At 44.0% G+C, this 27,512-nt stretch overlaps 1 protein-coding gene across 1 annotated transcript in view; it reads right to left on the bottom strand.

Moving 5' to 3' along the window:
• Positions 1-27,512, bottom strand: part of LOC141139508 (autoimmune regulator-like) — a 62,219-nt gene that overhangs the window by 6,950 nt on the left and 27,757 nt on the right. The window contains exons 8-11 of the mRNA XM_073625702.1: positions 24,174-24,289; positions 15,563-15,653; positions 13,688-13,761; positions 5,490-5,973 (exon numbers count right to left, since the gene is read on the bottom strand). Of these exons, the coding sequence (XP_073481803.1) occupies positions 5,490-5,973; positions 13,688-13,761; positions 15,563-15,653; positions 24,174-24,289 (765 nt within the window). The remainder of the gene's footprint in view (positions 1-5,489; positions 5,974-13,687; positions 13,762-15,562; positions 15,654-24,173; positions 24,290-27,512) is intronic.

Here is a 27,512-nt window from a genome sequence, read left to right as displayed (position 1 = left end):
AAAAAGTGCATTTTATATAAATCTATATAGATCAGACCAAAATGAGAGACAAATAAGGAGGAAAGAGGGACAGAGGGACATCGCTCCAAATCAGGGACAGTCCCTCGAAATCAGGGACAGTTGGGAGCAATGCCTTTCATCGCTTTTTTGTAGCCAATTTCCAGCTGTGAGCTATTGACCTTCCATTACAGGCCTGAACCAAAACAACTTCTTACCCATATGTTAATCTTGGTTCTAGAGCAGTGGTCTCCAAACTGCGGACTGGGGGCCAGATGCAACCCTTTGCTTGCTTTTATTCGGCCCTTGGGGCACTATTTATTCCACAGATACAAACAATAGGGCATATTTCCCCCCACTGAAACCAATGAAGGGGTAACATTTCTCCCAATGACACCAGCAATGGGGCACAATGTCTCCCAATGACACCAACAATAGGGCACAATTTCTCCCAATGACACCGACAATGGGGTACAATGTCTCCCAATGAGACCAATAGGGCACAATTTCTCCCAATGACAGCAACAATGGGGCACAATTTCTCCCAATGACACCAACAATGGGGCACAATTTCTCCCAATGATTGGGTACAATTCCTCCCACTGACACCAATGGACAATGATGGGGCACAATTACTCCCACTGAAACAAACAATAGGGCATTATTTTTTCCCACTGATGTCGGGAACTTTTCTACTCCCAATGGCCACAGTCTGGCCCCCATAAAGTCTGAAGAACAGTAAATTGACCCTTTGCTTAGAAAGTTTGGAGACCCCTGCTCTAGAGCATGTGGATGTTTCACAGAAATGGAGAGAGGTTTAGGCCACCAACCCAACGTAACACCTTTCTAATTTATCCAAAGAGGGGAAGGAAATATATCTGGCTCTATTTAGAACTGCTGACAAATAATTTTTGGGAGGAAATGTTGTTGTGTTGTAAGTAGGTATTGGAAAATAAAATGGCAGGGCAGTATCACCTTCCCCCCCAGCCCCTGCCAAACTATAGAATGCACGTGCAGCTGCAGAGCCCAGTTGTAAGTCAAACTCCAGGAAAAAAATTATTTTGCAAACTGCAGAAGTTAAATAAGTAACCTCTAGGGCCACCTTTACATGGCCGCGCTGATCCGTACACCCATACGAGGGGCCGTCTTCACCCACGTGGGATGCACGGGTGTTCATGCAGGCCCATGCAGGCAGCCTATTCAGATCAATGACAGGATCTGCACAGATCTCAAAGTGCCTCCCCAAGTGTACATCTGTACGGGTCCAATGCATGGATCAGAATGCACACAGCCTGCATTCTGATTTGTGCAAAGGTCTGCAGAGAACACCTGTACATCCCGCGCAGATGAAGACAGCCCTTTTACTGGGGTGTACTGATCAGTATACCCGTATGAATGAGAACGTATAATAGTTGTTGTGGCTGGCAGCTGGATACTATAAAAATCATAGATTGAAGCCAGATACTAGTGATAGCAATATACTTCCGGCCCTGCGGGGATGAAGAGCTGTGGCTGCAACAGGGAAGTATCCTGTCATGCTCTATTCTTTCCCCTCATCCATTCACAAAAGACCATCTATTGTGTTCAGAGAACACAAGGACTTCTATAAATAGACAAAGGGAAGAGGAGGGACAATAAAAGTCAGATCTCCTCTTGTCCATTCACTAATGCTGTCTCTAGCATCCAGCTTCAATCAAAGTATGATTTTTACAGTAACCAGCAGCCATCTGCACGTAGTATATACATTATTAAAAGTAACCTTTTAAACAGATTTGCAAAATAAAAATGTTTCCTGGCGTTCAGCGCTAACAATTACCTAATCTTTATCCATATACTATATTCTTATGGTGTAGGCCAGGGGTGCTCAATCTGTAGCCCGCAAAGACCTCTGATGTGGCCCGTGGCCTCAGACCAGGGAAGGGTATGCCCATGCTCTGGGATGGCAGGTTGGCAAGCCCAGAACGTGATCAATGAGTTGCCGACCTGCCATCCCAGAGCATCAGAGTGCATGGAGCCTGTGCCAGCAACGGAGGAAGCAGGTGGCCCCGGAGGAAGTAGGAGCTGCATAAGCCGATAAACAGCCTGGGGAGTGATGCCAGCAGAAGCTTAAAGTGGTTGTAAAGCCACTTGTTATGTCTGTACAATCCCCTCTGTTAGATAATAACACGTGCCACACTGTATGTCCTTTATTAAAAAAAATGCTGATACAGCGGGAGGGGCTGAGAACTTCCGCTGACTTCAGCCGGGAGGATGGGAGGAGGAGAGAGAGACGAGGAGTCATGTGAGCGGCAGGAGACGCTTTGAATAAAGGTAGATATTGGCTTTTTAAAATAAATAACATACAGTGGGGCACATGTTATCTAACAGCGGGGATGGGGGAGTGGCGGAGGGGGGGTATCAGGGGGGAGAGAGGAGACGCAGCGGATGACGGGGGCACGTAAACTGACCACGGTGTCAGGGCTCAGCAACTATGATAAACCATGGTCAGTTTACAGGGGGGAGGGCAGAAACTGGCAAGATCAGCCAGGTTTTTTAGGTGATACAGGGGGCCAAATGACACAGCACAACCACTGTGCTGTATAAGATGCTTTAAAGGAACAGGATCCTTTTTTTTTTTTTTTTGGAGGGGGGGGGGTTACAAACACTTTAACCACTTCAGCCCCGGAAGGTTTTACCCCCTTCATGACCAGGCCATTTTTTGCAACACTGCACTAACTGACAATTGCGGGGTCGCGCGACGCTGTACCCAAATAAAATTGATGTCCCTTTTTTCCCACAAATAGAGCTTTCTTTTGGTGGTAATCGATCACCTTTGCGTTTTTTTCTGGGGTTTTTTTGGGATATAAACAAAAAAAGACTGACAATTAAAAAAAAACAACATTCTTTACTTTATGCTATAAAAGATGCCCAATAAAAAAAATGTAAAAAATCGAATGTATTCATCAATTTAGTCCAATATGTATTCTGCTACATGTTTTTGGTAAAAAAAAATCCCAATAAGCGTATATTAGTTTGGTTTGCGCAAAAGTTATAGCATCTACAAACTATGGGATACATTTATGGAATTTTTATTTATTTATTTTTTACTAGTAATGGCGGCGATCAGCGATTTTTAGCAGGACTGTGACATTGCGGCTGACAAATCAGACACCTAACTGACACTTCTGACACTTTTTTGATGACCAGTGACGCTAATACAGTGCTAAAGTGCTAAAAAAAAAATCAGTGCTAAAGATCAGTGCTAAAAAAAAAGCACTGTCACTGTACTAATGACACTGGCAGGAAAGGGGTTAACATCATGGGATATCAAAAGGTTAAATGTGCTCTCTGGGTATGCTTACTAACTGTGGGGCATGTGCTTTGACTGGGGGAATCTAAAGATTCATGTCTCTGCTTAGCAGGAACACAGGCTCAGCACATTCCCCACTCACAGGACGGCGGTCTGCCTTGTTTACATAGGCAAACAGCGGTTCTGCCTCTCCTGGGAATGATCGCGTGGTGCTGGCGAACATCGGGTCCGCCTGTGCGCGTGCCCCAGACCCAGTGCACAAAATCACATACAGGTAACTGATTGCACGCAGGAGGGCCACCTTGTCGCAGTATATCTGTGTGGGGCAGTCCAGAAGAAGTTAAAAAGGTAAAGGTCAGTATATTAAACATCACATAAACTGTACTTTTGCAAAGGACATATTAGCACCTATTAAAACAGGCTATTGGGCTGCTTCCACACTGATCCATGGGTGCAGCGCAGTGCATCTGTGACTTTCCTGTGGGTTAGCTGCACTGAGTCATAGATTATATCCTATGTTTGTCTATGTCTATTATATCCTGAATGTTTGGTGCGATTTGTGAAAGCACACCAAAACTCCCGAATGCAGGAGTTTTGATGCGTTTTTTAGAAAGTGCACCACACCCGCAAGATGTAATAGAAGTCTAGGCAAAGCACAGCTAACCTGCTGGAAAGCTGCAGGTGAGCTGCACTGCACCCACTCTGAAAGTAGCCTTAAAGAGGTCAGGACATTAAAGCCAGGTTCACATCTATGCATTTTTTAGTGCATTTTCAGTTTTGCAGAAACACACTACAGTCCATTTAACATGGTTTCCTATGGATGTAGTTCACATCTGTGCATTTTATGGAAAGGGCCAGGGTTTTTTTTCTGGTTTTTGCTTCCATAGACTTCAATGGTTTAAAGAGGTGTATTGAAAAAACGCAAAATGCACCTGCAATATGCAAACTGCAAAAGTGTGAATTAGGCTCGATTCACACCTATGAATGTTGCTTTTGAGCGTTTCTGCAGTGTTTTTTGTGATGCTTGCCACGTTTTTGAGCAGCGTTTTTGCCGCGTTTTGTGTTTTTTTTTTTTTTTACAGTTTTTTTTAGACTGTATACAGTCTAAAAAAAAAAAAAAAACGCCAAAAACCCAAAACGCATCAAAAACGCTGTAGAAATGCTGCACTTGCGTTTTTGATGCTGGTCCATTGAATTCTATTACATGCAAAACGCTGCATTTTGCATGAAAAAAAGTCCCTGACCCTTTCCAAAAACGCAGAGGTACAAAAAAGCATTGATGTGAACATGTTCCATAGGAACCCATGTTAAAAAATTCCCACGCATTTCTGCAAAATGCAAAATGCATCAAAAAACGCGCTAGTGTGAATGGAGCCTTAGGCCTGATTCCCATGCATTTCTGCAAAATGCATCAAAAAACGCTTTAGTGTGAATGGAGCCTAAGTCCCTTTTAAATCAGTGTCCCTCTGATGGGGGATTTCTATGTAAGGAGGGGCTCTGATCTGGGTCCTGATGTAAGGGGGGGGGGTTCTGATGGGGGGCGCTCATGTAAGTAGGGCTCTGATCTGATCTGGACCCTGATGTAAGGTGAGGGGGCTTTCATGTAAGGAGGGCTCTGATCCAGACCAGGAGGAAAGAGGGAACTCTGATCTGGACCCTGATGTAAGGGGGGACTCTGATGGGGGACTTTCATGTAAGGAGGGGCTCTGATCTGGACCATGATCTAAGAGGGGGAACTTTAACCCGGGCTCTGATGTAAGGGGGGGGACTCTGATGACTGTTTTCATGTAAATGGGGACTCTGACGTAAGGGGGACTTACCAAAATGTTTTTTAGGACACCGGCAGTCGTTACAACGACAGCACAGTCAGGGGATGTTGGGTAGAAATAGAGACTGCGGGTTGTCTTGAAGGACTGTGAGGGGCCACTGACACTAGCTGGGAACCATATAAAATCATAGTTTGGAGACCCCCAAGTGTGAGCACTAGAGGGTGCCCAAAATGTTTCATACCGGCATTGTGCAGTAACACAGACAGATAGTTTATTAAGGTGTCAGGTTCTGGTAACACATATCAGCTACTCTCACAATTGATTAAGAGTAGATAAACCTATTAATGGGATATGTTGAATTATTTATATTTGCATATCACTTAAAATCAATATCCTGCTTTGTAATCAGATTGGAGCTCTTTAACCCAACTCACCTCTGTCTGTAAGGTTCCAGAGTTTTGGACCATTTCCGCCCGAGCTGATGACCCTGGAGCTTCTGTTCTGGAGGTAGGAAGAGGGTGCCTTTCACTCTGATGTACTGCACTATAATCATGTCTGGACTCAGTGTGGGTACATGTGGCATGTGTGTGACTGATGTCAGTGCTGGGAGGAGGAATCTGAGCAGTAGTTGCCGTATGGCGCTGAGGTTGGACAGCATGTGCGGTAGTTGTTGAAATTTTCTGTAAGTTTCTCATTTGTTGCCCAAATGGGAGATGTGGGTAATTCTGCCCAGATGATTCAGAGGGACAGCTGTGAGATGACAGCTGAGGCTCATTCTGGAGTTTAGGTATGAGCTGGTGGAAGTTGTGTAGTGGTGGCTGTGGGCAAGCCTGGGATGTGGAGCAGATTTTTGTCTGGGGTGTAGCCTGATGATACATGGTCGGCTGATCACAATTGTACTCTATGTCCTGTACTGCACTGTGATGACAAAGAACAAGCATTATATATATATATATATACATATCAAGGATATTGCAAACTGTTGCATGACAATAGGAACAACCTAGATGAAAGACATTTTTTGTTGTTTTATACAAAGGCATTTTTTTATTTAGCTTACAGACCTGACTGCGCACAGAATAACTGACATAGAAAAAAGAGCACTCTATAGATCACCTACATACATTTTTTTTTTTACAGATGAGTATACACTAGTAGGTTTGTATGCTACTTGTGCAGACAAATTCAGCAAGGGGATCGACCTACCCAAAAATTAGGATCACTCAGACTATTGAGCCTCTGCAACTCAAAAACTACAAAGAATTCAGATTCTTACATCTTGCTAAAAAAGCAGTTTTCCTATGAATATTAAAATGACATTAAACAATATCCTTAAAGTGATACTAAAGTCTTGTTTGTTTGTTTTTTTTTTTTGTTAAAACAAAACATGTTATACTTACCTGCTCTGTGCAGTGGTTTTGCACAGAGCAGCCCAGATCCTCCTCTTCTCAGGTCCCTCGCCCCGCGCCGGCGCTCCTGGCCCCTTCCTCCAGCCAAGTGCCCCCACAGCAAGCAGCTTGCTATGGGGCACTCGAGCCGAGCCAATGCTCTCTGTGTCCATTCAGACATTGACAAACAAAGATTTGGGGGGCACACCCTAAAAAATGCATTAAAGATGGTGCAGCCATAAGACCATACAGACAGAACAAAAGATTACAGCGCACACATACAAAAATGACATTTAACTCCTGCAAGGCTATTTAAAAACACCTGAACGTATTCAGAAAATATGGGGTTTTAGTTACACCATATGGCCATATAGTGCTAAGCCCACTACTACAACAAAGTACCCCAATATCAGTGGGTCCTACGCTATCCATAGAATGGAAGATCCTGCTTCTCTGAACCATGGGAGAAATACACTCCTCTATATGGGAGAACTAAAGGACTCCTCCTATAACACAGGTGGACACTAATAAGAGGCAATGATGGGGGGTGGGGTGCTCCAGCCCAAAGGGATTTGGTCAGAATCCATACACTAGACAAACATTTGGGGGGCACACCCTAAAAATGCATAAAAGATGGTGCAGCCATAAGACCATAGTCTAGTTTATGGATTCTGACCAAAACTCTTTGGGCTGGAGCACCCCACCCCCCATTATGTCCACCCGTGTTATAGGAGGAGTCCTTTAGTTCTCTTATATAGAGGAATGTATTTCTCCCATGGTTCAGTGAAGCAGGATCTTCCATTCTATGGATAGCATAGGGCCCACTGATATTGGGGTACTTTGGCGTAGTAGTGGGCTTAGCACTATATGGCCATATGGTGTAACTAAATCCTCAAATTTTCTGAATATGCTCAGGTGTTTTTAAATATCCTTGCAGGAGTTAAATGTCATTTTTGTATGTGTGCGCTGTAATCTTTTTTTCATTCAGACATGGAGCCGCACTTGACCCCGCCACTCTCTCTCATAGAATGCATTAAGATAAAAACTTTCTGCGTTTAGAATCACTTTAATCTCCAAAAATAATCCATACAAATCTGCTGCCTAATGACTGTAATCAATTTTTCATGAAATAATTTCTTACTGTGTTTTTCTGACTCTTTGTAACATCCTCCGTGAGCTCCTGAACCTCTCCTTTTTCCACTTACTTCTGTAAGTTTGCAGTGTTTTGCACACTACAAATCCCGTAGTCCATAGTTCCTAGTTCATCTTGGGAGTGATCAAGAGAGGGTAGCTACATACCTGCATACAGTGGGACCACAGTGAGAACAAACATAGCCACCCTCTAACAGGAAGTCAGATCACAGCAGCAAAATAAAGGAATTTGGGAGTTTGGAGGAAGCTAAGAGCAACACAAGGTACTTTTTTGAGCTAAGAATACATACTTATGTAGGGATCTGCTATCCTCTACTGTCTGTAAGTGGCTCTGCTGCCTAATTTTCACTTATTTTTGTACATTACTTTCTGTCAGCAGAGAGAGAGACAGAGAACCTAGCTACATGGCCTTTTACACACAGGAGCTGCTACTGATGCTGTATTTTCACCCAGACCATTAGCAGAGACTATTAAGCAAGTATTCCTATGTTCTGGTAATTTAATTGCAGCTGCTCATAGTTTCTTAAGTATGTATCTAAAGCTATGTGACAGAGTATCTCTGTCCTCTTATCTCACACGCACAGTACCAGATAGCTAGGTTTATGTGTGTAGGTTGTAATGTATGTAATGTGCACCATCCAATAGATTAGCAGGTGAACTTGTTTATTACAATAGAGTTTATATGCAGCTCATGTTATTTTAATTAACCCTGTCTTTTCTGGTCTTGGATTCTATAGCTAGTTTTAGCTCAGAGCCAAATAAAGTGCATAGGTTAGAACCAGGCTAGGCACCCGATGGCCACTTCTGATTAGAAATTACTAGGGACTAAAGTGCAGAGTAAATAGGCTAACTCTGAGATCCAGTACCACACCACAGTTTACCTGTGTGAAAAGCTGTGTTCCAGGCTGGTTGGACAATGGCTGGAGAATCTTGTCTTCAGTTCTCTGACACCAAGGTGGCCCCCCTAAACATCCTCAGGGACCCCTGTAACTGGAGTTTGCTGCAATGTTCATCTGGCAACAGCTCTATTAACTATATATAGCCGGGTATATGTGCACAATTTCACCAGGACTCCTATCAGGCCTTTTGGCTGATAATACCTGTTTTGTACATTGGATGTATGTATTATTATAAATCATTTCTTATATAAAGCAGGTATTTCCATACTGGTGTGCATCTGTATACATGTGGTTAATAGTATGTGCTGGTTGCAGTAGTCCTTTTGTTCCCAATTATTTAGGTTAGATCAGTGTTTCTCAACCTCTTTTCAGTCAAGGCACTCTATAAAATTATGGACAGTCTCAAGGCACCCTATTCTAAAATGTAAAAAATGATTCCAATAGTTTTACATAATGCGGCAGCATCAACACACTTAGGACACCCAACATTAGAGGTGATTTATTCTTCCAAAGCAAATACACATTTGCAAAAACAAGGATAGAGGCGCCTCTGGGTGTAGACGTTTTAACACTTCAATGGTACATAAGGTGAATAACTCACATTTAAGTAGGAATTAAAAGCATGTATGTTCCAACAAGGATGAGTCCTGGTCGAGTGAAAAGGATCGGGAATAGCAGGACCGATCACACCAGGACTCATCCTTGTTGGAACATACATGCTTTTAATTTCTACTTAAATGTGACTTATTCACCTTATGTACCATTAAAGTGTTAAAACGTCTACACCCAGAGGCGCCTCTCTCCTTGTTTTTGCAGTATCTCTGGAACTTGGTTTCTGTTCCCATATATTGGCAGCCCTGAGTGTTCTGGACTCATTATCCTTTCACATACCACAAACTATCTACATGGACTAATATAGACTGTGTAATCCCACGACAGATTGTACTGCTATTGGGATATCTGTGATTTAGGTTTTTGTGTCTATATTTTTGTTTAAATACACATTTGCACACTGGTACTGACTAGTATTCCAATGTTTCTCTCCATCACTCAGCTAATGTGACCCCAGTGCTGATGGAGAGGGGCAGGGGAGGGTCAAACAAGGATGGTGTGCAGACGATCAACATCCTTCTTATCAACACTGATGACATCATTGGTTGTTAGGATGCCGGTGACTGGAAGGTTGAAATGGTGCACAATAAAAATCTGTGGCTTTGTGTAACTGAAAGGCAGGCTTCACCCACCTGCCGGCTTATTTACATTTTGGGGAATTTTTCCGAAGCACCCCTGAAGAAACCTCAAGGCACCCCAGGGTGCCTGGGCACCCTGGTTGAAAAAGGATGGGGTAGCTTACAGGTGAATTTCAGAGGAAAGGAATTCCCTCAGTCCACAGAGGTCCTGTACTGGGTGAAGACACTGTCAATTTTATTATCAAACACTCTTCCATTTAGTGAAGGTTCTGGTTCTCTTATTTACCTACAGGTTTAGTGCAATATCCTGTTTGGGGAAGGGGGCTACACGCTTGAATAGAATATTTTGTTTTAAACCAGAGTTTAGTGTTACTTTAATTTACAATTCCCAAATTTGAGGAAGCAGTTTGACAAACTAGTAGGATGGTGCCTGTACCTTAGACTGTGAACTGAGGATTCTCCAATGAATTCCAATTTGAAACGTATAATATCATATTCTTCCTGGAGCTACTATACTGCTTCTTTTCTAAATATTGTATTTGCAAATTATTTTAGTATGTTCAAAGTAAAGTGCCCACCTATTTCTGCTGTGATCCCTACATCACATCCAAGCCCATGTCACCCTGAATGCCATCATTCTAATACCCAACTCCGAGCACAGTAATTGTTTAGATTTTTTTAATCCTTAACTATTTCATAAAACCCCCTTTTGAACGGTAATACATGTCTTACTGAAATAAGTGTGTAAAAGCTCCAATGAGCAGCTGGTGGGGCACATAGCCAGAGACACCTATTACAGACAATCATACCAGAGTTGTGTCTCTTCTCCTCTACTGCTCAGCCATTTACAAAGCACAGCCACAGTCTCATCACAGGGAGGCGTCACAACATCGGTACAATTTTCTGTATGTTCTGGCAGCTGCTCAGTGGGTGCTTATTATTATTATACAGGATTTATATAGCGCCAACAGTTTGTGAAGAGCTTTCCAATGTGAGGGCAGACAGTACAGTTACAATACAATAATATACATAATACATAATATACTATCATTTATAGGTAAAGTTGATCCAGAGAATATTCGATTGCCTCTTGGGGGATCAGAAATGAATTTTTTCCCTTGCTGTAGCAAATTGGTTCATGGTTTGCTGGGGTTTTTCCCCCTTCCTCTGGATCAACTGTGGGTATAGGACTGTTGGATTGTATGTTTTTTTTTTTTTTTTTTTTAACTAGATCGACTTGTGTCTTTTTTGAACCTGGCTAACTATGTAATTCATACAGGAGAAATCAGAGGGCCCTGCTCGTTAGAGCTTACAATCTAAAAGGGAGGGCAAGTGATACCAAAGGTAATAACTTTTACACACTTATTTCAATAAGACGCATATTCCAAAATACCGACTGTTTCAAAAATGTAAAATCACTGTGCCTGATTTGGGCTTTAAAGTGGAATCCTCTCAATAGGCTCAATTCAAGTCATAATGCATGTGTTATTTGCCATAACAGTCTTTATTTTGAGCCACGTTAAAGTCTTTTCCAGTTCAGATTAGCTCTCTTTGTTGAATATAATGGTTGTTATGGCAAATGATGGCTGTAACAGCTTAGTCAATTGTGCCTTGGTCAATTATATACAGTGAGTTGAAAGGATTTTCAGAAACTGTATGGATTTTGCTCTGTAGAAACTGATAACAGTCCTCTCCCTCCCCCAGATGAAGAAGGTTGAGAGTGCTAAGTAGGCCTCTCTAGCTGCTATAATCACATGCTCGATTCTAATGTATTGATCGTTAGGAATCAATTCATTCTTGTGAAATGGAGTGACTAAGTGTTGGAAATGTGATACAAACAGTGTACCGACCATCCCCTGTATTGCCATGGTTGTATTGGGTACAACGTGTCAGTTTTAGTGATAGCTGGCTGCACACTGGAAACCTGTTTTTTTCTAAAATAACAAACATGTCATACTGACAACTCACATTTTTCTCACTGGGGCTGATGGCTCTTCATGCCTTTGAGTACTCAAACTAACAAACAGCTTGCTGGGGGTACTCATGGGGGCTCGATCCCCAGATGCACTATGTGGGTCTATTGACACACGCTTTGCAGCTCAGCTCCCCCCCTCTCGATCCCTTGTCACTGGATTTGATTGACAGGAGCAGTAGCAAAGCGTGACCAGTGAGGAGAGAGAGAGAGCAGAGCTGGAAAGGGATTGGGCTCAGGTAGGTATTTAGGGGAGGTAAGGTGAGCTGCGCCTAAAAGGTTTTTAACCTTAAAGTGGAGTTCCACTGGTTTTTGAGTTTATTAAAAGTCAGCAGCTACAAAAAGTATAGCTGCTGACTTTTAATAAACAGACACTCACCTGTCCCACGGCTGCCCAAAGCCTCCATTCTCTCCCCCCTCCTCTTCGCGGCGCTGACAGTGTGAGTGTGGGCTCCTGGCTGTGACAGTTTGCGGCTTCACAGCCAGGTGCACACTGTGCATGCGCGAGACGCGCTGCGCTCCGTCAATGGCCAGGCAATGTTCTGGGACCTGTGACATGTCCCAGAACATTGCTGGGAGGGAGGGACCGCCTAGGAGACGCCTAGGTGGCCAGAAGTCGGAAAGAGGAAGTGGGACAGGAAGTCTCACTCCAGACCAGGTACCCAGCTCCCCCACCAAAAAAAATGACATGCCAATTGTGGCATGTCAGGGGGTGAGGTAGGGTGACCACATTTCCAAACTGCCATTCAGGGACAACCCTAGGTTAGGTTGGGGGATTGGGGGATGGGAGAATGTAGGTTGATGGGAAATTTGGCGGCGGGTTTGAATGCAGGGCAGGGAGTCCCGGCCGTGATGTCACTGGTTGTTAGACGCCAGGCGGCTGTAGCAACCAGTGGCCTTGCCATTGGAAGAGTCTCTCAGATGATGGTGGAGGCGGAGCGAGCGCCAGCGCTATGGCGGGGTTTGCTCCTCTGTCAGCTTCATTCCGGGACACATTGTATTGTCCCGGAATGAAGGTGCCCGGGACCTGGGACAGACCAGCTGATTGCGGTACTGTCCAGGCAGTCCGGGACATGTGGTCACCCTAGGGTGAGGAGTACTTAAAGCGGAAGTTCCACTTTAATGTAGAGCATGCATTAAGGTAATAAAACCCTTTAGCCTTTACAACCACTTTAAATTAAAAGGCCCTTTTTACATAGACGTTCCAATCGGGTCTGTTTTTCAGGCAGACCCGATCGGTACCTTCATTTTTTCTATGGAGCGGCGGGTGTAAACAGACATGTGTCTGTTTACACCTGCCTACATCCAATCCGGTCCGAGCTGCCAAAACCAGTCGGGTGTAAAATGACAGGTGATCCGTTTACATCTGGCGGCCCATAGAGGAGGGTGGTCTGTGTCCATTTCCGCTCTGCATGAGCAGACACGGACCTGTCATCCGCAGGGATCAGCGAAGAGTTCCTGTGCTGAGCAAGCGGAGGGCAGCCGCGGTCCGCCCCGTGTGAAAGGGGTCATAAATGGCTGGTGCAGCAATTATACAGTTTCAATTTATTAAAAAATTAACATAATGATCATCTTTGACATGACTCTGTTGCTAGGATAACAATAAAATCCAAAAAGAAAAACCCTGTAAAAGTAGATCACAAACACTTAGCTGCCTGGTAGGGAATAAATTAAAACTGTATTCGCTGCAGACTCCGGGTGCCGCTGTTATGTGATGATTCTGGGTGTTTTGGATAGCCATCTCTGCTGAAAGCAGCAGCTCCTGTAGCTCCACAGAAGAGCAAAAATTGGAGCAGCCACTTGGAGAAAAAGGGTTGCTGTAACTAGGACCATGTGTATGAAGTTGCTTAAGACCCTACATTTGGTATCTGTTCCTAAGAACATCTAAATACATCAAATAATATTTTGGTGAATTGCATACTTGTGAACCCCTTTTGAATACACATGATGCATAGTTTTGCAGACACACAGTCCTGTCACTACCTTTGTAGAGTATGTTAGATATGAGTTCAGAACATTGCAGTCTACTACCTGAAAGGCCCACGTTTCTCAGGCAACACTTGACAATCTTTGCTGCTTTCTTGGTGTCTTTTCTCTTGAGGTGCCTATAATGGTAGGACAAGATATCAAGTGTAAAAAGAATTGTAAGTATTAAACCCAAAAGCAAACATTTATTATATTGTAGCTTACCAATTCTGAAATGTGATGTCTGCATTTGTTTTCTTTGTTTAGGCTTTCTTTCTTTTATTTTCATCTGGTGATCCAGCTAGTAATTCTGTTGTTTCAAAAGAACAAGCTCTTTTGCAGATGTATCAGTTTACAGGAATGAGACAAACCATTTACTACTGACAGGGGTGCTTACAAAGGTCAGCTCTTATTTATTCATGGGAAAACCTTTATCCCAAAAGAAAAACAAAATGCTGTTTGCTGTAACTGCCTATAAAGTGTCAGCTGAAATTTGACTTCAGTGTGTTAGTGGTTTTAAATCTGCTAGTACATCCAAGACTACCTTTCCCCAGACTAACAACGCCTTTGTCCAAAGGTGCCCCCTGTGTTCATTCATCCAGAGTGGAGGCAATCTAATACAGGAGGTATGTTACTGGGCAGATCACAGGTGAGAAAAGAGGGAAAAAGCCTAAAAAAGAAAACTAAAGCAGATACCACATCTAAAGACTGGTAAGCTGCCATATATAACATTTTCAGTTTTGGGTTTAATACCACTTTAAATATCAAATAAATGTGAAAAAAAAAAAAGCAGCTTGGTCTTCTCTAAAAGTCCGGGTTCCTCGCCGCCAATGGTATGTTCTCTCCGGGTGCCAGTCTTTAGGTATCTGCAATGGCCAGCTCAGAGTGATGTAACTCCTTCATATGTGCAGGAGTCAGTCATCCCAGCACACAGGACAGCTTGGGCACGGTAAGCTGAACTGCGCATGCACAGCTCAGTTTACATGCCGGAGAGAACTGCGAGCAGGCAGGTAAGTGTTTTTGTTGCCCGCAGTCTATTATAAGAAGATTTCAGTTCCACTTACTGCTAGGATCACCAAGTGGAAAAACAAGGGAAAAAAGTCTATAAAGAATAATGAATGCAGCCACTACATTTAACGATTGGTAAGCTGCAATACAGTATATTTAAGATGAACTTCAGGTATGCATATTTTTACCATACGTAGTTACATTGGTTCAACTTGGACCAATGTAACTAAGGATGTATGATATCTGTGGGACCCTCTAGAACAGTGGTGGCTGTGCTCAATTCTTTTGGGGGGGGGGGGCGCCCCCCCCCAGCCAATCAGAACCCCCCCCCTGCATCCCCCCTGCGTCCCCTCTGCTTTGCCCCTGCTTCTCCTCCTGCGTCCTCTAATCGTCCTGACCAATCGGGTCTCAGGAACCTCTACCTGATCGGGAGGAGAAGCAGGAAGACATTAGCGAATAATAATTTGCTAATGTCATACAACTGGCTTCAAAAGCCCGCCCTTTTAGAAGCCAATTCAAGCCTCAGGCTCTAATCATGTGCTTCAAAAAACAAAACAAAACAACATTGAAATCCTTGTGTCCGGCGTCCTGCATGTAGGTTAAGGGCCAGGCCAATGGATTAGGAGGGTGGCACCCCTGCTCCCCGTATGAGCGGCCGCCACTTCTTTAGAAGCTGGAAATAAGTATAGTAGGCACCCCTTGTCCAGTGATCTCCACTAGCTTACAGGTCTCCAGCTGCCCCAGGACATTGTGAACACAGGAGTTCGGCCGCTGGGTGCGGGCGCTGTTCAGGGAATGCTTTGCACTTAGCATAAAGCATTCTCTGACTAGACAAAGTGTAGAGGCCGGGTGGAGTGACATGATGCCTGTTCTAGTTAATGTACAGTAGATCTACAGCAGGCCAGTGCTGAATCTGAATCATCTGATACTTACTGACATCAATGAGGCTTCAGGTTCAGCATTGTTCCTTTGTTCAGGTGTGATTTCTCCTTCTGTATTGCAAGATGCACATCTCCATGTACCACTAATAGGGAAACAAGGATAATACTTATGGGCCACAAATTCACACCATATACAAAGTTATTCTGTATGGACTCTCAGATTTCTAACCTGCCCCATCCCATACCTCATAACTGATGGGGCTGCCTATTGTAACTGGTGAAGAAATCATGGGACACTGGAGGCAGACAAGGGCAGGGCTCAGTGTGACTTTTAACAGAAAGTCAGTACTTGCATATTAGAGGAATGTCCCATTTTTTGAGGCTCTTTAAGCTCTTAACAATATAACCAGGTTATTTTTTGCACTGGGTGTCTGTTCTTAGATTGTTCTGCCTCTCCAATCTAAGCACTGAAAGTGTGATCTCTATAACTGATCCAGTTGTGGCAAGATAGCCATAACTTACAGTCTTAGTAGAATTAGCAGACAGTTACTCAATCCAAATGACATCTTGCAGATCATAGAAAGCTTTAATTCAAAACTTGAATAATAGGGGGGGGACTTTAAATGAAGCACACAGTCTGTGCCTCCATCCCTGGTTCAGGTACAAGAAGAAGGAAGGTGGGACTTTAAATGAGGCTATTGATTTGTGGGGGTGAGGTAATTAGAAAGTATATTTAATTAGCATATGAAGTCTGACAATACATAACAATGATGCACATAGTAGAAAATGTTTAATATGTATACACACACACACAAACATGGTATTGACCTCATGAATACATTACATATAGATGTCAAGGGGATGGCATATAAAATTTACAAGAGATTTAATAGGATAAAATTAATTACATGGCGCCTGGTCCCTCTCCTGCGGGCTCCTTCCACAGCTCCCGGTACAGACAATTTGGACAGCCTCTGATTCCTCGTCCCCCATTTCCCAGACTTATCATGATGTAAGTACTTAAACGGATAAGTAACTCTCTCCCTTTCTCTTGCACACATTCTCCCCGTTGAGAGGTATATTGGTTGATCATACTGGTCTACTCATGTTTTGCTGTTTTTTTATAGAGTTGCATGCATCTGCCCCTGAAGAGTGGTATTATCCACGAAACGTGCGTCGGGCTTATAGGATGCATTCTTATGCCTATTGATAGGAATCTACTTAGACTCATTATCTACAACCAAATGATCATTTGTTTTTTACCATTGTTTACACTGCATAGTGCCATTTAGATGACGTGTATACATATGAATCTGCAATAATTCATCTTACCCTATTAAATTTCTTGTCAATTTTATATTCCGTCCCTTTGACATGTATATGTAATGTATTCATGAGGTCAATACCATGTATGTGTGTATACATATGTAGCACTGGTAGATTTGCGATCTACCATATGTGAGGTAAATTTAGTAACTTGTTCATTAAAATAGGTTAGGTTTGCCTCTGTTCCAGCTTGGCTGACGCTGTGTGTGTTTCCATGCTGACCGGTGGCAGTGGCGTATCTAAGGTATGGCAGCCATGGCAAGTGCCATGGGCGCCATGGGGGGAAGGGGCGGCAAAAAGCCGCCCTCTGCATGAAAAAATAACCCCCACCTGTCCTCCCAGACTAATATAGCCCCCGGCGCCGCGGCCAGCCTGCAGGATCGCGGCACTGGTGTTCTATCAGATGGCTGTCGGGCTCGGTTTAGGCTGAGGGAGGCTCTGTCAGCAGGGAGGGGCGGGGCAGGGAGCTCCACTGACGCTCTGACCCTGCCCTGCCCCGCCCCATGTACTCTGTATGTGCTCGGAGCACTGACATCGCCTCTCCTGGACCACGAATATTCCCGCCCCCTACCACCCCCTACTATCATAAGCCCCGCCCCTACCACCGCAAGCCCCGCCCCTACCACCGCAAGCCCCGCCCCTACCGCGGAAAGCTCCGCCTCCGGACCTCTGAGAGGTGAGCCCGGCTGGTCAGGTAGGTCTTTCTACTTATATACTCAGTGTTACTAAACCCTCCCTGACAATGTTTATCCCCTTGTATAGCTGTGCATTGCTGAAAGCTTAAATTTTAAAACTGGCTACTTGGTCATCTGCTGTAGTATGTCGCATTCACAGTCTGGTCATCTGCTGTAGTCGCATTCGCAGTCTGGTCATCTGCTGTAGTATGTCACATTCGCAGTCTGGTCATCTGCTGTAGTATGTCACATTCGCAATCTGGTCATCTGCTGTAGTCGCATTCGCAGTCTGGTCATCTGCTGTAGTCGCATTCGCATTCTGGTCATCTCTTGTAGTCGCATTCGCAGTCTGGTCATCTCCTGTAGTCACATTCGCAGTCTGGTCATCTCCTGTAGTATGTCGCATTCGCAGTCTGGTCATCTGCTGTAGTCGCATTCGCAGTCTGGTCATCTGCTGTAGTCGCATTCGCATTCTGGTCATCTCCTGTAGTCACATTCGCAGTCTGGTCATCTCTTGTAGTCGCATTCGCAGTCTGGTCATCTCCTGTAGTATGTCGCATTCGCAGTCTGGTCATCTGCTGTAGTCGCATTCTGGTCATCTCCTGTAGTCACATTCGCAGTCTGGTCATCTCTTGTAGTCGCATTCGCAGTCTGGTGATCTCCTGTAGTATGTCGCATTCGCAGTCTGGTCATCTGCTGTAGTCGCATTCTGGTCATCTCCTGTAGTCACATTCGCAGTCTGGTCATCTCTTGTAGTCGCATTCGCAGTCTGGCCATCTGCTGTAGTTGCATTTGCAGTCTGGTCATCTACTGTAGTATGTCACATTCGCAATCTGGTCATCTGCTGTAGTCGCATTCGCAGTCTGGTCATCTGCTATAGTCGCATTCGCATTCTGGTCATCTCCTGTAGTCACATTCGCAGTCTGGTCATCTCTTGTAGTCGCATTCGCAGTCTGGTCATCTCCTGTAGTCACATTGGCAGTCTGGTCATCTCTTGTAGTCACATTCGCAGTCTGATCATCTCCTGTAGTATGTCGCATTCGCAATCTGGTCATCTGCTGTAGTCGCATTCGCAGTCTGGTCATCTGCTGTAGTCGCATTCTGGTCATCTCCTGTAGTCACATTCGCAGTCTGGTCATCTCCTGTAGTTGCATTCGCAGTCTGGTCATCTACTGTAGTCGCATTCGCAGTCTGGTCATCTCCTGTAGTATGTCGCATTCGCAGTCTGGTCATCTGCTGTAGTCGCATTCGCAGTCTCTGGTCATCTCCTGTAGTATGTCGCATTCGCAGTCTGGTCATCTCCTGTAGTACGTCGCATTCTGGTCATCTGCTGTAGTCGCATTCACAGTCTGGTCATCTTCTGTAGTCGCATTCGCAGTCTGGTCATCTTCTGTAGTCGCATTTGCATTCTGGTCATCTCCTGTAGTATTTCGCATTCGCAGTCTGGTCATCTCCTGTAGTATGTCGCATTTGCAGTCTCTGGTCATCTCCTGTAGTATGTCGCATTCGCAGTCTGGTCATCTCCTGTAGTACGTCGCACTCGCAGTCTGGTCATCTGCTGTAGTCGCATTCGCATTCTGGTCATCTCCTGTAGTATGTCGCATTCACAGTCTGGTCATCTCCTGTAGTATGTCGCATTCGCATTCTGGTCATCTCCTGTAGTATGTCGCATTCGCATTCTGGTCATCTCCTGTAGTATGTCGCATTCGCATTCTGGTCATCTCCTGTAGTATGTCGCATTCGCAGACTGGTCATCTCCTGTAGTATGTCGCATTCGCAGTCTGGTCATCTCCTGTATTCGCAGTCTGGTCATCAGCTGTAGTCACATTCGCAGTCTGGTCATCAGCTGTAGTCACATTCGCAGTCTGGTCATCTGCTGTAGTCACATTCGCAGTCTGGTCATCTGCTGTAGTCACATTCGCAGTCTGGTCATCAGCTGTAGTCACATTCGCAGTCTGGTCATCAGCTGTAGTCACATTCGCAGTCTGGTCATCTGCTGTAGTCACATTCGCAGTCTGGTCATCTGCTGTAGTCACATTCGCAGTCTATTTAAAAATAGTACCTGCTGTTGCACAAATCACTTTATTACACTTTTATTTCTGATATTTATGGCTATGCATATTAATTTAATCCATATTGAGCACCATATTTGATTGGCTGCTTCTGCTTGGCATATACACACAATCAAATAGTGCTCAATATGGATTAAATAAATAGATATCATAAAGTTTAATAAAGTGATTTGTGCAACAAGCTCCTTAAATATTCTACATTCAGTGAAAGTTCATGCAGTGCAAACTTTGCAGTACATGAACTTTCACTGAATGTAGAATGTTTAATGACCAGGGGCAAACTGATCCATTGGGCAGTTTATGTAATACTAATCCATAATTTGTTAATAGAAGGATTAAAGAGCTTGACTTGTAGTTTTGTTAGCTGTTTTTTTTTGTTTTTGTTTTGTTTTTTGACAGGGGCGCAGTTTCAGTGCTTGCCATAGGCGCCATTTTCCCTGGATACGCCTCTGACCGGTGGGTGTCCCTGTTATCACTGGTCAGTGTTGGAAAGGCAATGTGTCAAAGCGTATGGATGCTCTTCTGTCCCGGAGACAACTCGGTGGAGGTGGTCCTCCGAGATGCATGCTGGGCGAGGGTATTTATGGGACAGACGCCATATTGAGGGGTTCGTTTTGCAGCCGCCTGCTGGCCCTCCTGGCCAACAGGTATGCGTTAGAGAGAAATCTCGTGGTCCTCCGTTCCGGAGGCCCATGTCGCTGCGGCGCAGGGGTGGGCCCAGAAGCTTGTCTGGGGCCTACCACAGCAGCCGAGGAATGGTTCCTGAGCTGTCTATCCAAAGGGAGGAAGCTGGACAACCGAGGAGATCCCAGGGGAGGACTCGTCATGGAAGGATCACGCAGCGTGCTGGTCTGGAGAGGGGCCTGGTGACTCGGTTGGAGGACGTATCCTAAAAGTAACTATACAGCATAGTGTTGCCGGGTTGGCTTAAAGGTTCAAGCACTGTGACTGACGTTCATTGCAGAAAACCAATACATCCTGTGGCAGAGGATCGTACCGGTTTATCCCAAACAAGTCTGTGGCAGAGACTTTTGTTTATGCTACGTACTGGCTGCTAGGCAAGTGAGAGAGGCCTATCCAGGCGAGCAAAGAGTGTGTCCCACAAGGGGAGCGCATTCTATTATAATATCCAAATTCTACCAGAACATTAGTCAAGAACCCTACAAGAAGATATTTGAGTTTCTTCTGCAGTTTCCCTTCTGCCTCTTTCCTGCTATTTCCTTAGTAAATTGTTCAATAAAGCATTGAAAATGTACTCAAGTGTTGGTGCGTGTATCGTCCAGAGGTAAACTCAACGGAACCCCTAGACCCGGTGCCGGTAAAACAGAGGGAAGGAGAGTGAAGGTAACAAGCCCGCTTAAACCAGCAGCTCCGCCGAGAGTTATTGCTAAACATATTAAACATTTTCTACTATGTGCATCATTGTTATGTATTGTCAGACTTCATATGCTAATTAAATATACTTTCTAATTACCTCGCCCCCACAAATCTATAGCCTCATTTAAAGTCCCACCTTCCTTTTTCTTGTAATTCAAAACTTGTGCAGATAATAACAGATGGACATCAGATAGGACAAATAATCATAATATATATATAGCTCCAGCAATTACATGTGCTCCAAACAGAAACTGAAGACACACTAAAAAGAGGATAATGCCCCGTACACACGGTTGGATTTTCCGACGGAAAATGTGTGATAGGACCTTGTTGTCGGAAACTCCGACCGTGTGTAGGCTCCATCACACATTTTCCATCGGATTTTCCGACACACAAAGTTTGAGAGCAGGAGATAAAATTTTCCGACAACAAAATCCGTTGTCGGAAATTCCGATCGTGTGTACACAAATCCGACGGACAAAGTGCCACGCATGCTCAGAATAAATAAAGAGATGAAAGCTATTGGCCACTGCCCTGTTTATAGTCCCAACGTACGTGTTTTACGTCACCGCGTTTAGAACGATCGGATTTTCCGACAACTTTGTGTGACCGTGTGTATGCAAGACAAGTTTGAGCCAACATCCGTCGGAAAAAATCCTAGGATTTTGTTGTCGGAATGTCCGAACAAAGTCCGACCGTATGTACGGGGCATTAGACTAACAGTACAGAGCATCTCCTAGATACAGAGTGAGGAAGGGACAAAATTATTTAAAGGCAAATAAACAACAATGCATGTGTAACATGATAAAGACTCTGATTTTAAATCAAGAAGAAGGTCATATATACAGGGTTGTGAAAAAGGGGATGATTAATGCGCTACCCAAAAGAAATAAAAACAGCTGCTACAAAACCATGTGACAAAAAGGAAAACAAATTTAAAATAAATTGTAGCGCTAAAAACACACAAAAAAATAATAATAAATATGAAGTTCAAAGTGCATATAAACGTAATGTCCCAGGAAAAGCAAGTGTGTGATCCAAAGGAACAAAAAGTCCACAGTGAAAATGAATGATCCGTATATCAATCCTGTCTGCTTCTCAACCTTCAGCTTGTATATCATCAATTTAAGCAAATAGATGGAATACGCTTACCAGAGAAGTTGGATTCTACTGCCATGAGCATAGAATCAATGGAGCTTAATGCCACCCAGGGCGAAGTGGTGAAGTGTTGGAGGCAAGGGTAGAGCCTCTACCAGGCCGGGACGTCCCCTCTCTACCCACCGAAGCAGAGCCGAAAATGGGTTCCAGAAAACGACATAAAAATGTGATCTTTGTGATCACATTTTTATGTATCGTGGTTTTTTATGAATAAAAACACCCAGAAGTTACACTATGTGGGAGCATTTCTTCTTTTTTCCACATATCCTGGGGAACTGAGAAACCACTTTGTTTTCTGGAACCCATTTTCGGCTCTGCTTCGGTGGGTAGAGAGGGGACGTCCCGGCCTGGTAGAGGCTCTACCCTTGCCTCCAACACTTCACCACTTCGCCCTGGGTGGCATTAAGCTCCATTGATTCTATGCTCATGGCAGTAGAATCCAACTTCTCTGGTAAGCGTATTCCATCTATTCGCTTAAATTGATGATATACAAGCTGAAGGTTGAGAAGCAGACAGGATTGATATACGGATCATTCATTTTCACTGTGGACTTTTTGTTCCTTTGGATCACACACTTGCTTTTCCTGGGACATTACGTTTATATGCACTTTGAACTTCATATTTATTATTATTTTTTTGTGTGTTTTTAGCGCTACAATTTATTTTAAATATATACAGGGTTATTTTAAGCAAACATGGAAATGTACAGACAGATCCAATTTGACTTAAAGTTGAACTATAGGCAATTTTTTTTTTCATTTTGGATAGAGTAAGGGAGGGTTCTAACCTGTCAGAGTTTGCTTTTGCCATCTGTGTCCCATTGCAGAGATTTCCCTCCACTTCCTGTCCCATAACCAAACAGGAAGTGAGATGAAATCCCAGCAAATTAACTACCTCCCACCCGCCGTATAGTAAAATGATGGCAGGCAGGATCCCCTCTCGTTCTGGTGTGACATCATATGACATCGCCCCAGTGGCACCACTCTCACGCTCCCGTGGGGGCATGCATCCCTAGGGCACAGCGCGACTTCATTCCCAGTAAAAGGGCCAATGGCGCAGCTCTTTACCCATGTAAAATGCTGTTTATCGGCTCTCTTTGCCTCACAGGCGAGGAGAGACAGCCAGCGGCATTTATCCTCGCAGGGGAGACTGTACAGGTAATCAGGGCACTGATCATCAGTGAAGCCCCAGCAGTGCCCATCAGTAACACCAATCAGTGCCCATCAGTACCCATCAGTGCCACCTATTATTGCCCATCAGTGCCCCCTATCAGTGCTCATCATTGCCGCATATCAGTGCCACCTATCAGTGCCCATCAGTGCGGCATATTAGTGCCTTTTCATCAGTGCCACCTAATCAATGCCCTTCAGTGCTGCCTCATCAGTGCAGCCTATCAGTGCCCATCAGTGAAGGAGAAAAATTCTTTTAATTTACAATATTTACTGACAGTACCTAAGAAAAAAAATTTTGGTCTCTTTTTTTTTTTTTTTTTTTTTTTAGCAAACAAACTCAGTGATGATTAAATACCACCAAAAGAAATCTCTATTTGTGGGAAGAAAAGGATAAAAAATTCATAGGGATACAGTGTTGCATGACCATGCAATTGTCATTCAAAGTGTGAGAGTGCTGAAAGTTGAAAATTGGACTGGGCAGGAAGGGGGTAAAAGTGCCCTGTATTGAAGTGGTTAAGGGAATTCCTTAGGGACCCCCAGGTCACCAGAACTAGTGTCCTCATTGGAAGATTTCCTTTGTATTACTTTTCTATCGGGATCTTCTTTTACTTTCAATGATAATGGTAAACAGGACAAATAGAGAGGATGAATCTCCTTAACGGGGGCACAGACAGCAATAAGAACTGACAAGCATTCTAATCCACTCCACTCTATCCAAAACAACAACAACAAAAAAAGAAAGTTTTGCATTTAGTTATACTTTAAATTCGAAATCAAAAATATTTCTCCAAAAATAGAATTACACAAAAGCAGACAATATTGTATTGGTGTTTTATAGCAATTAAAAGATGACTGAAATTTAAACTAGATAGTGAATTGTGTACCTTGGAATGTGGCTAAGTGGTGGTACCAGACACGACAGGTGAAAAGAACGAGGACAACCATCACAGCATAATAGCTCTCCACCATCCCTACACACTGAGCATTCATCATCGTTACTCTGTGAATGGCAGAAAACAAAAGTGGTATGGAGTACAGTGATAGCCAACACATAACAAGTACATGAAGCTGAATATGGAAAAGACTAGGCTTATTTAACAAGTGTTGAACAGCTTTCCTAAGATCTAATCTAAAGAATGCCTATCTTCCCGGGCCCCTCTTCTTAGCCTGTATGTAAAATGACTAGTAAGACCCTTCAAATACCTACCAAGTGGCAACAGCACAGATCAAATGGTGCTTGTTCCAATCTTGTTTATTTCCTCCCACTGACCTGATCCACCACTTCATGCCTCCGAAAAACTAAGTACATCATGATATGGGGTACATGTAACAATTTTCAGCCTCCCCAAAATACTGCACTTGGGGACTGATTAGCCAACTACGAGGCCCAGGCACTGTCAAGTGGGGACAAGAAGAGTTTACTTAATCCCTTCCTGCCCAGCTCTGGCATTCCCTTTAAGTGGGTCTATATGCACAAGGGAAGCAGGATAGACTTCCCAATTACACGACCATTGTGATTGGCTGTCACAATGGTCACATGATTGGGAGCACATCCTGCCTGCTCCCAATCATAACAAAAGACCAAGAGCTCCCAGTACAGAAACCTAAACTATGCATGAAAGCATATGTGTGGCATGTGGGTGCTGAAGCTCCCCCTCTGCAGCCACACATATTCAATATTTGGGCAGCAAGAGGTTAACCTTCTGCAAGCTTTGTGCATGTTTCAACTTTTAGAAAGTAAAGACATACACATACTTTTCAGTGAGTTTTTTGGTTAGTTTTGATAAAGTGGAGAGGGACTGGAACACCTGACTGGTTCCCACTGCTGCCTGTGTCCCCAATAGGGGAGTTCACTCTCTGTAGTTGTCCCGTTGACCATTATAAAGCAAATACTAAATGTGAAGGTGGAAGAAAATCTCCCCAAAAAATCCCAAATTTTAGTGGTCACCGGAACAGTAATAGAGGAGAAATCTTCAAATAGTGACACTTGTTCTGGTGACCAACACAGATTTCCCTTCACTTTGGAGGGACTTCCTCTCGCTTCCTGTTCTGGCTCTGGGACAGGAAGTACAGGGAAACCTCCCCAATGGCAAAAAAAAAAAAACGTGACAGGGGTCTTAACCCTTCTTTACTCTTTGTAAAAAAAAATCAAACGTTTTTCCTTCAGTTCTACTTTCAGGGGCAGAGCAAGAGGCAAGGAGTGTCAGGAAAGCAACAGCAGACATGGTGCCTTCTTCCCAAGCTTCAGCGTTTCTTCAATTTTTTATTATCACAGGGTCACTTTAAAAAAAGCTTTTAGCTGCTGATAGCTCCAGCATTGCCTGCAGTTTAGGGCTTCATGTACACTGCAGCTTCTAAAATTGAGTTTAGGAGCTTTTGGAATTTTTTTGCCAAAGCTCCTAAACTCAACTGCATAAAAGCCTATGTGTCCATGCACACATAGGCTTTTACAAGAGTTTAGAAGCTGCTGCGGTTAGGGGAGGTTCAACCACCCTGAACCTCCCTCTCCTGAACGCAGAACAATCATGTTCAGGATAGGGACGTTTTGACCGCTGGCGCGTTTTGCATTTTCCCATGGCCGGCGGTCAACCTAGTCTGTGTGCCCTAAAACTTGTTCAATTCCTGTTTAAAGGTATAACTAGCACCTTTGATAAAATGGACTTAGAGCAGAACTTTACTTAAAAGTGAACATTCTGCTTATCCTACTATTGCAACCTTTTTTTTTTTTTTAGTGGGTACCTTCTTCCAATCAACAGGTACCTGCTCCAACTTCCATTTTTCTCGACTGGATGAGAATAGCGGAAGTTGACAAAAAACCTGAACCTGAAAGAAGACTGGGTGACTATGGCGCTAGTGAGGGAGCTGGGGGAGACGAGTCCAGTTATGCTTTATGGACCTCTTAACGCCACAGTCTTGCACTAATGCATTAAATACAGTGTTAAGCATTCACATTGGTACTAAAGGCACCTACACAGTGCACCACAACACGTTTGCACTGTATCATACCACAACATAAACATAAATACATTGTGTTGGTCTTGGTTGAAGAAAGAATGCTGCAGAAGCTTTTTTGGTGACAAGCTTTGCACGTTGCAGTTTGCCACAATAATCACGGCAAAACTGCACTGCGTTTTAGGTGAGATACCAAAACGCAAAATGTGAATGGAGCCTATCTTATATAGAGGACATATCTAAATAAATCTGCACCATATTTGAAGTTCCATTAAAAATGAATGGGACCCAAATACGCGTAGCGCGTTTTAACACGATTGTAATGCGACCCAAATCGCCAAATGTTAACAGGGCCTTATTCTACCATAGAAGACATGTCTAAATAAAAACAATAGGTTCCTTGCAGTCTTTAAAGATGTGATACATCCATAATGCTCCTGGTAGCTGAAAACAATGTAACCTTTACCCAGGACTAAGGCCCCGTTCACATCTGCTCCTTTTTGGGTGACAAGCTTCGTACAATGCGGTTTGCCGTGATTGTCATCCGATTCGGTCTTGCAACAATCGTGGCAAAACCGCACTGAGTTTAATGAGTGGCACCCAAAAACACGTGGCACGTTTTGCCACAATTGCAGTGCGATTTGCAATTGCGCCGATTACACCCGCGATTCCCCAATCACCAGAAGTAAATGGGTCCTTAAACCGGAGTTCCACTCAAAAGTGAAAGTTACGTTTCGAGGACTTCTCACCCCCTTTCATGCCACATTTGGCAGGTCATTTTTTTTTTGGGGGGGGGGGGGGGAGTGGGTAGCTAGTTTTGACAGGTACCCCGCTCCAACTTCTGCTGAGCCTCCTAGGTGACTCGAGCGGAAGTTCTCCTCTCCCCGTCCCTCCCTGCACTCTTCTGGGACACATCACGGTTCCCAGAAGATTGCCTGGCCATTGAGGAGGCGCGGCGCGACTCGCACATGCACAGTGCACACCTGGCTGTGAAGCTGTAAGCTGTCACAGCCGGGTGCCCACACTTGTGATGGCGGCTCCGGGAGAGGCAAGGGAGAGAACCAAGCTTCGGACGGCCGCATCGCTGGACTGTGGGACAGGTGAGTGTGTGTTTATTAAAAGTCAGCAGCTACACTTTTTGTAGCTGCTGATTTTTAATATACACAAAAACGAGTGTAAATCCGCTTCACTTGGGGGAACTCAGGATCAGCAGTTTTGTTTTATTCATGGCAGTTCAATTTTGTAATTACATTTGCCCTGTTGACTGGTGA

The sequence above is a fragment of the Aquarana catesbeiana genome, linkage group LG04 (assembly GCF_042186555.1).
Source record: "Aquarana catesbeiana isolate 2022-GZ linkage group LG04, ASM4218655v1, whole genome shotgun sequence".
In the NCBI taxonomy this organism is placed as follows: Eukaryota; Metazoa; Chordata; class Amphibia; order Anura; family Ranidae; genus Aquarana; species Aquarana catesbeiana.
Note: the sequence above shows the minus strand (reverse complement) of the source record. Positions and strands in the feature narration are given on the sequence as shown.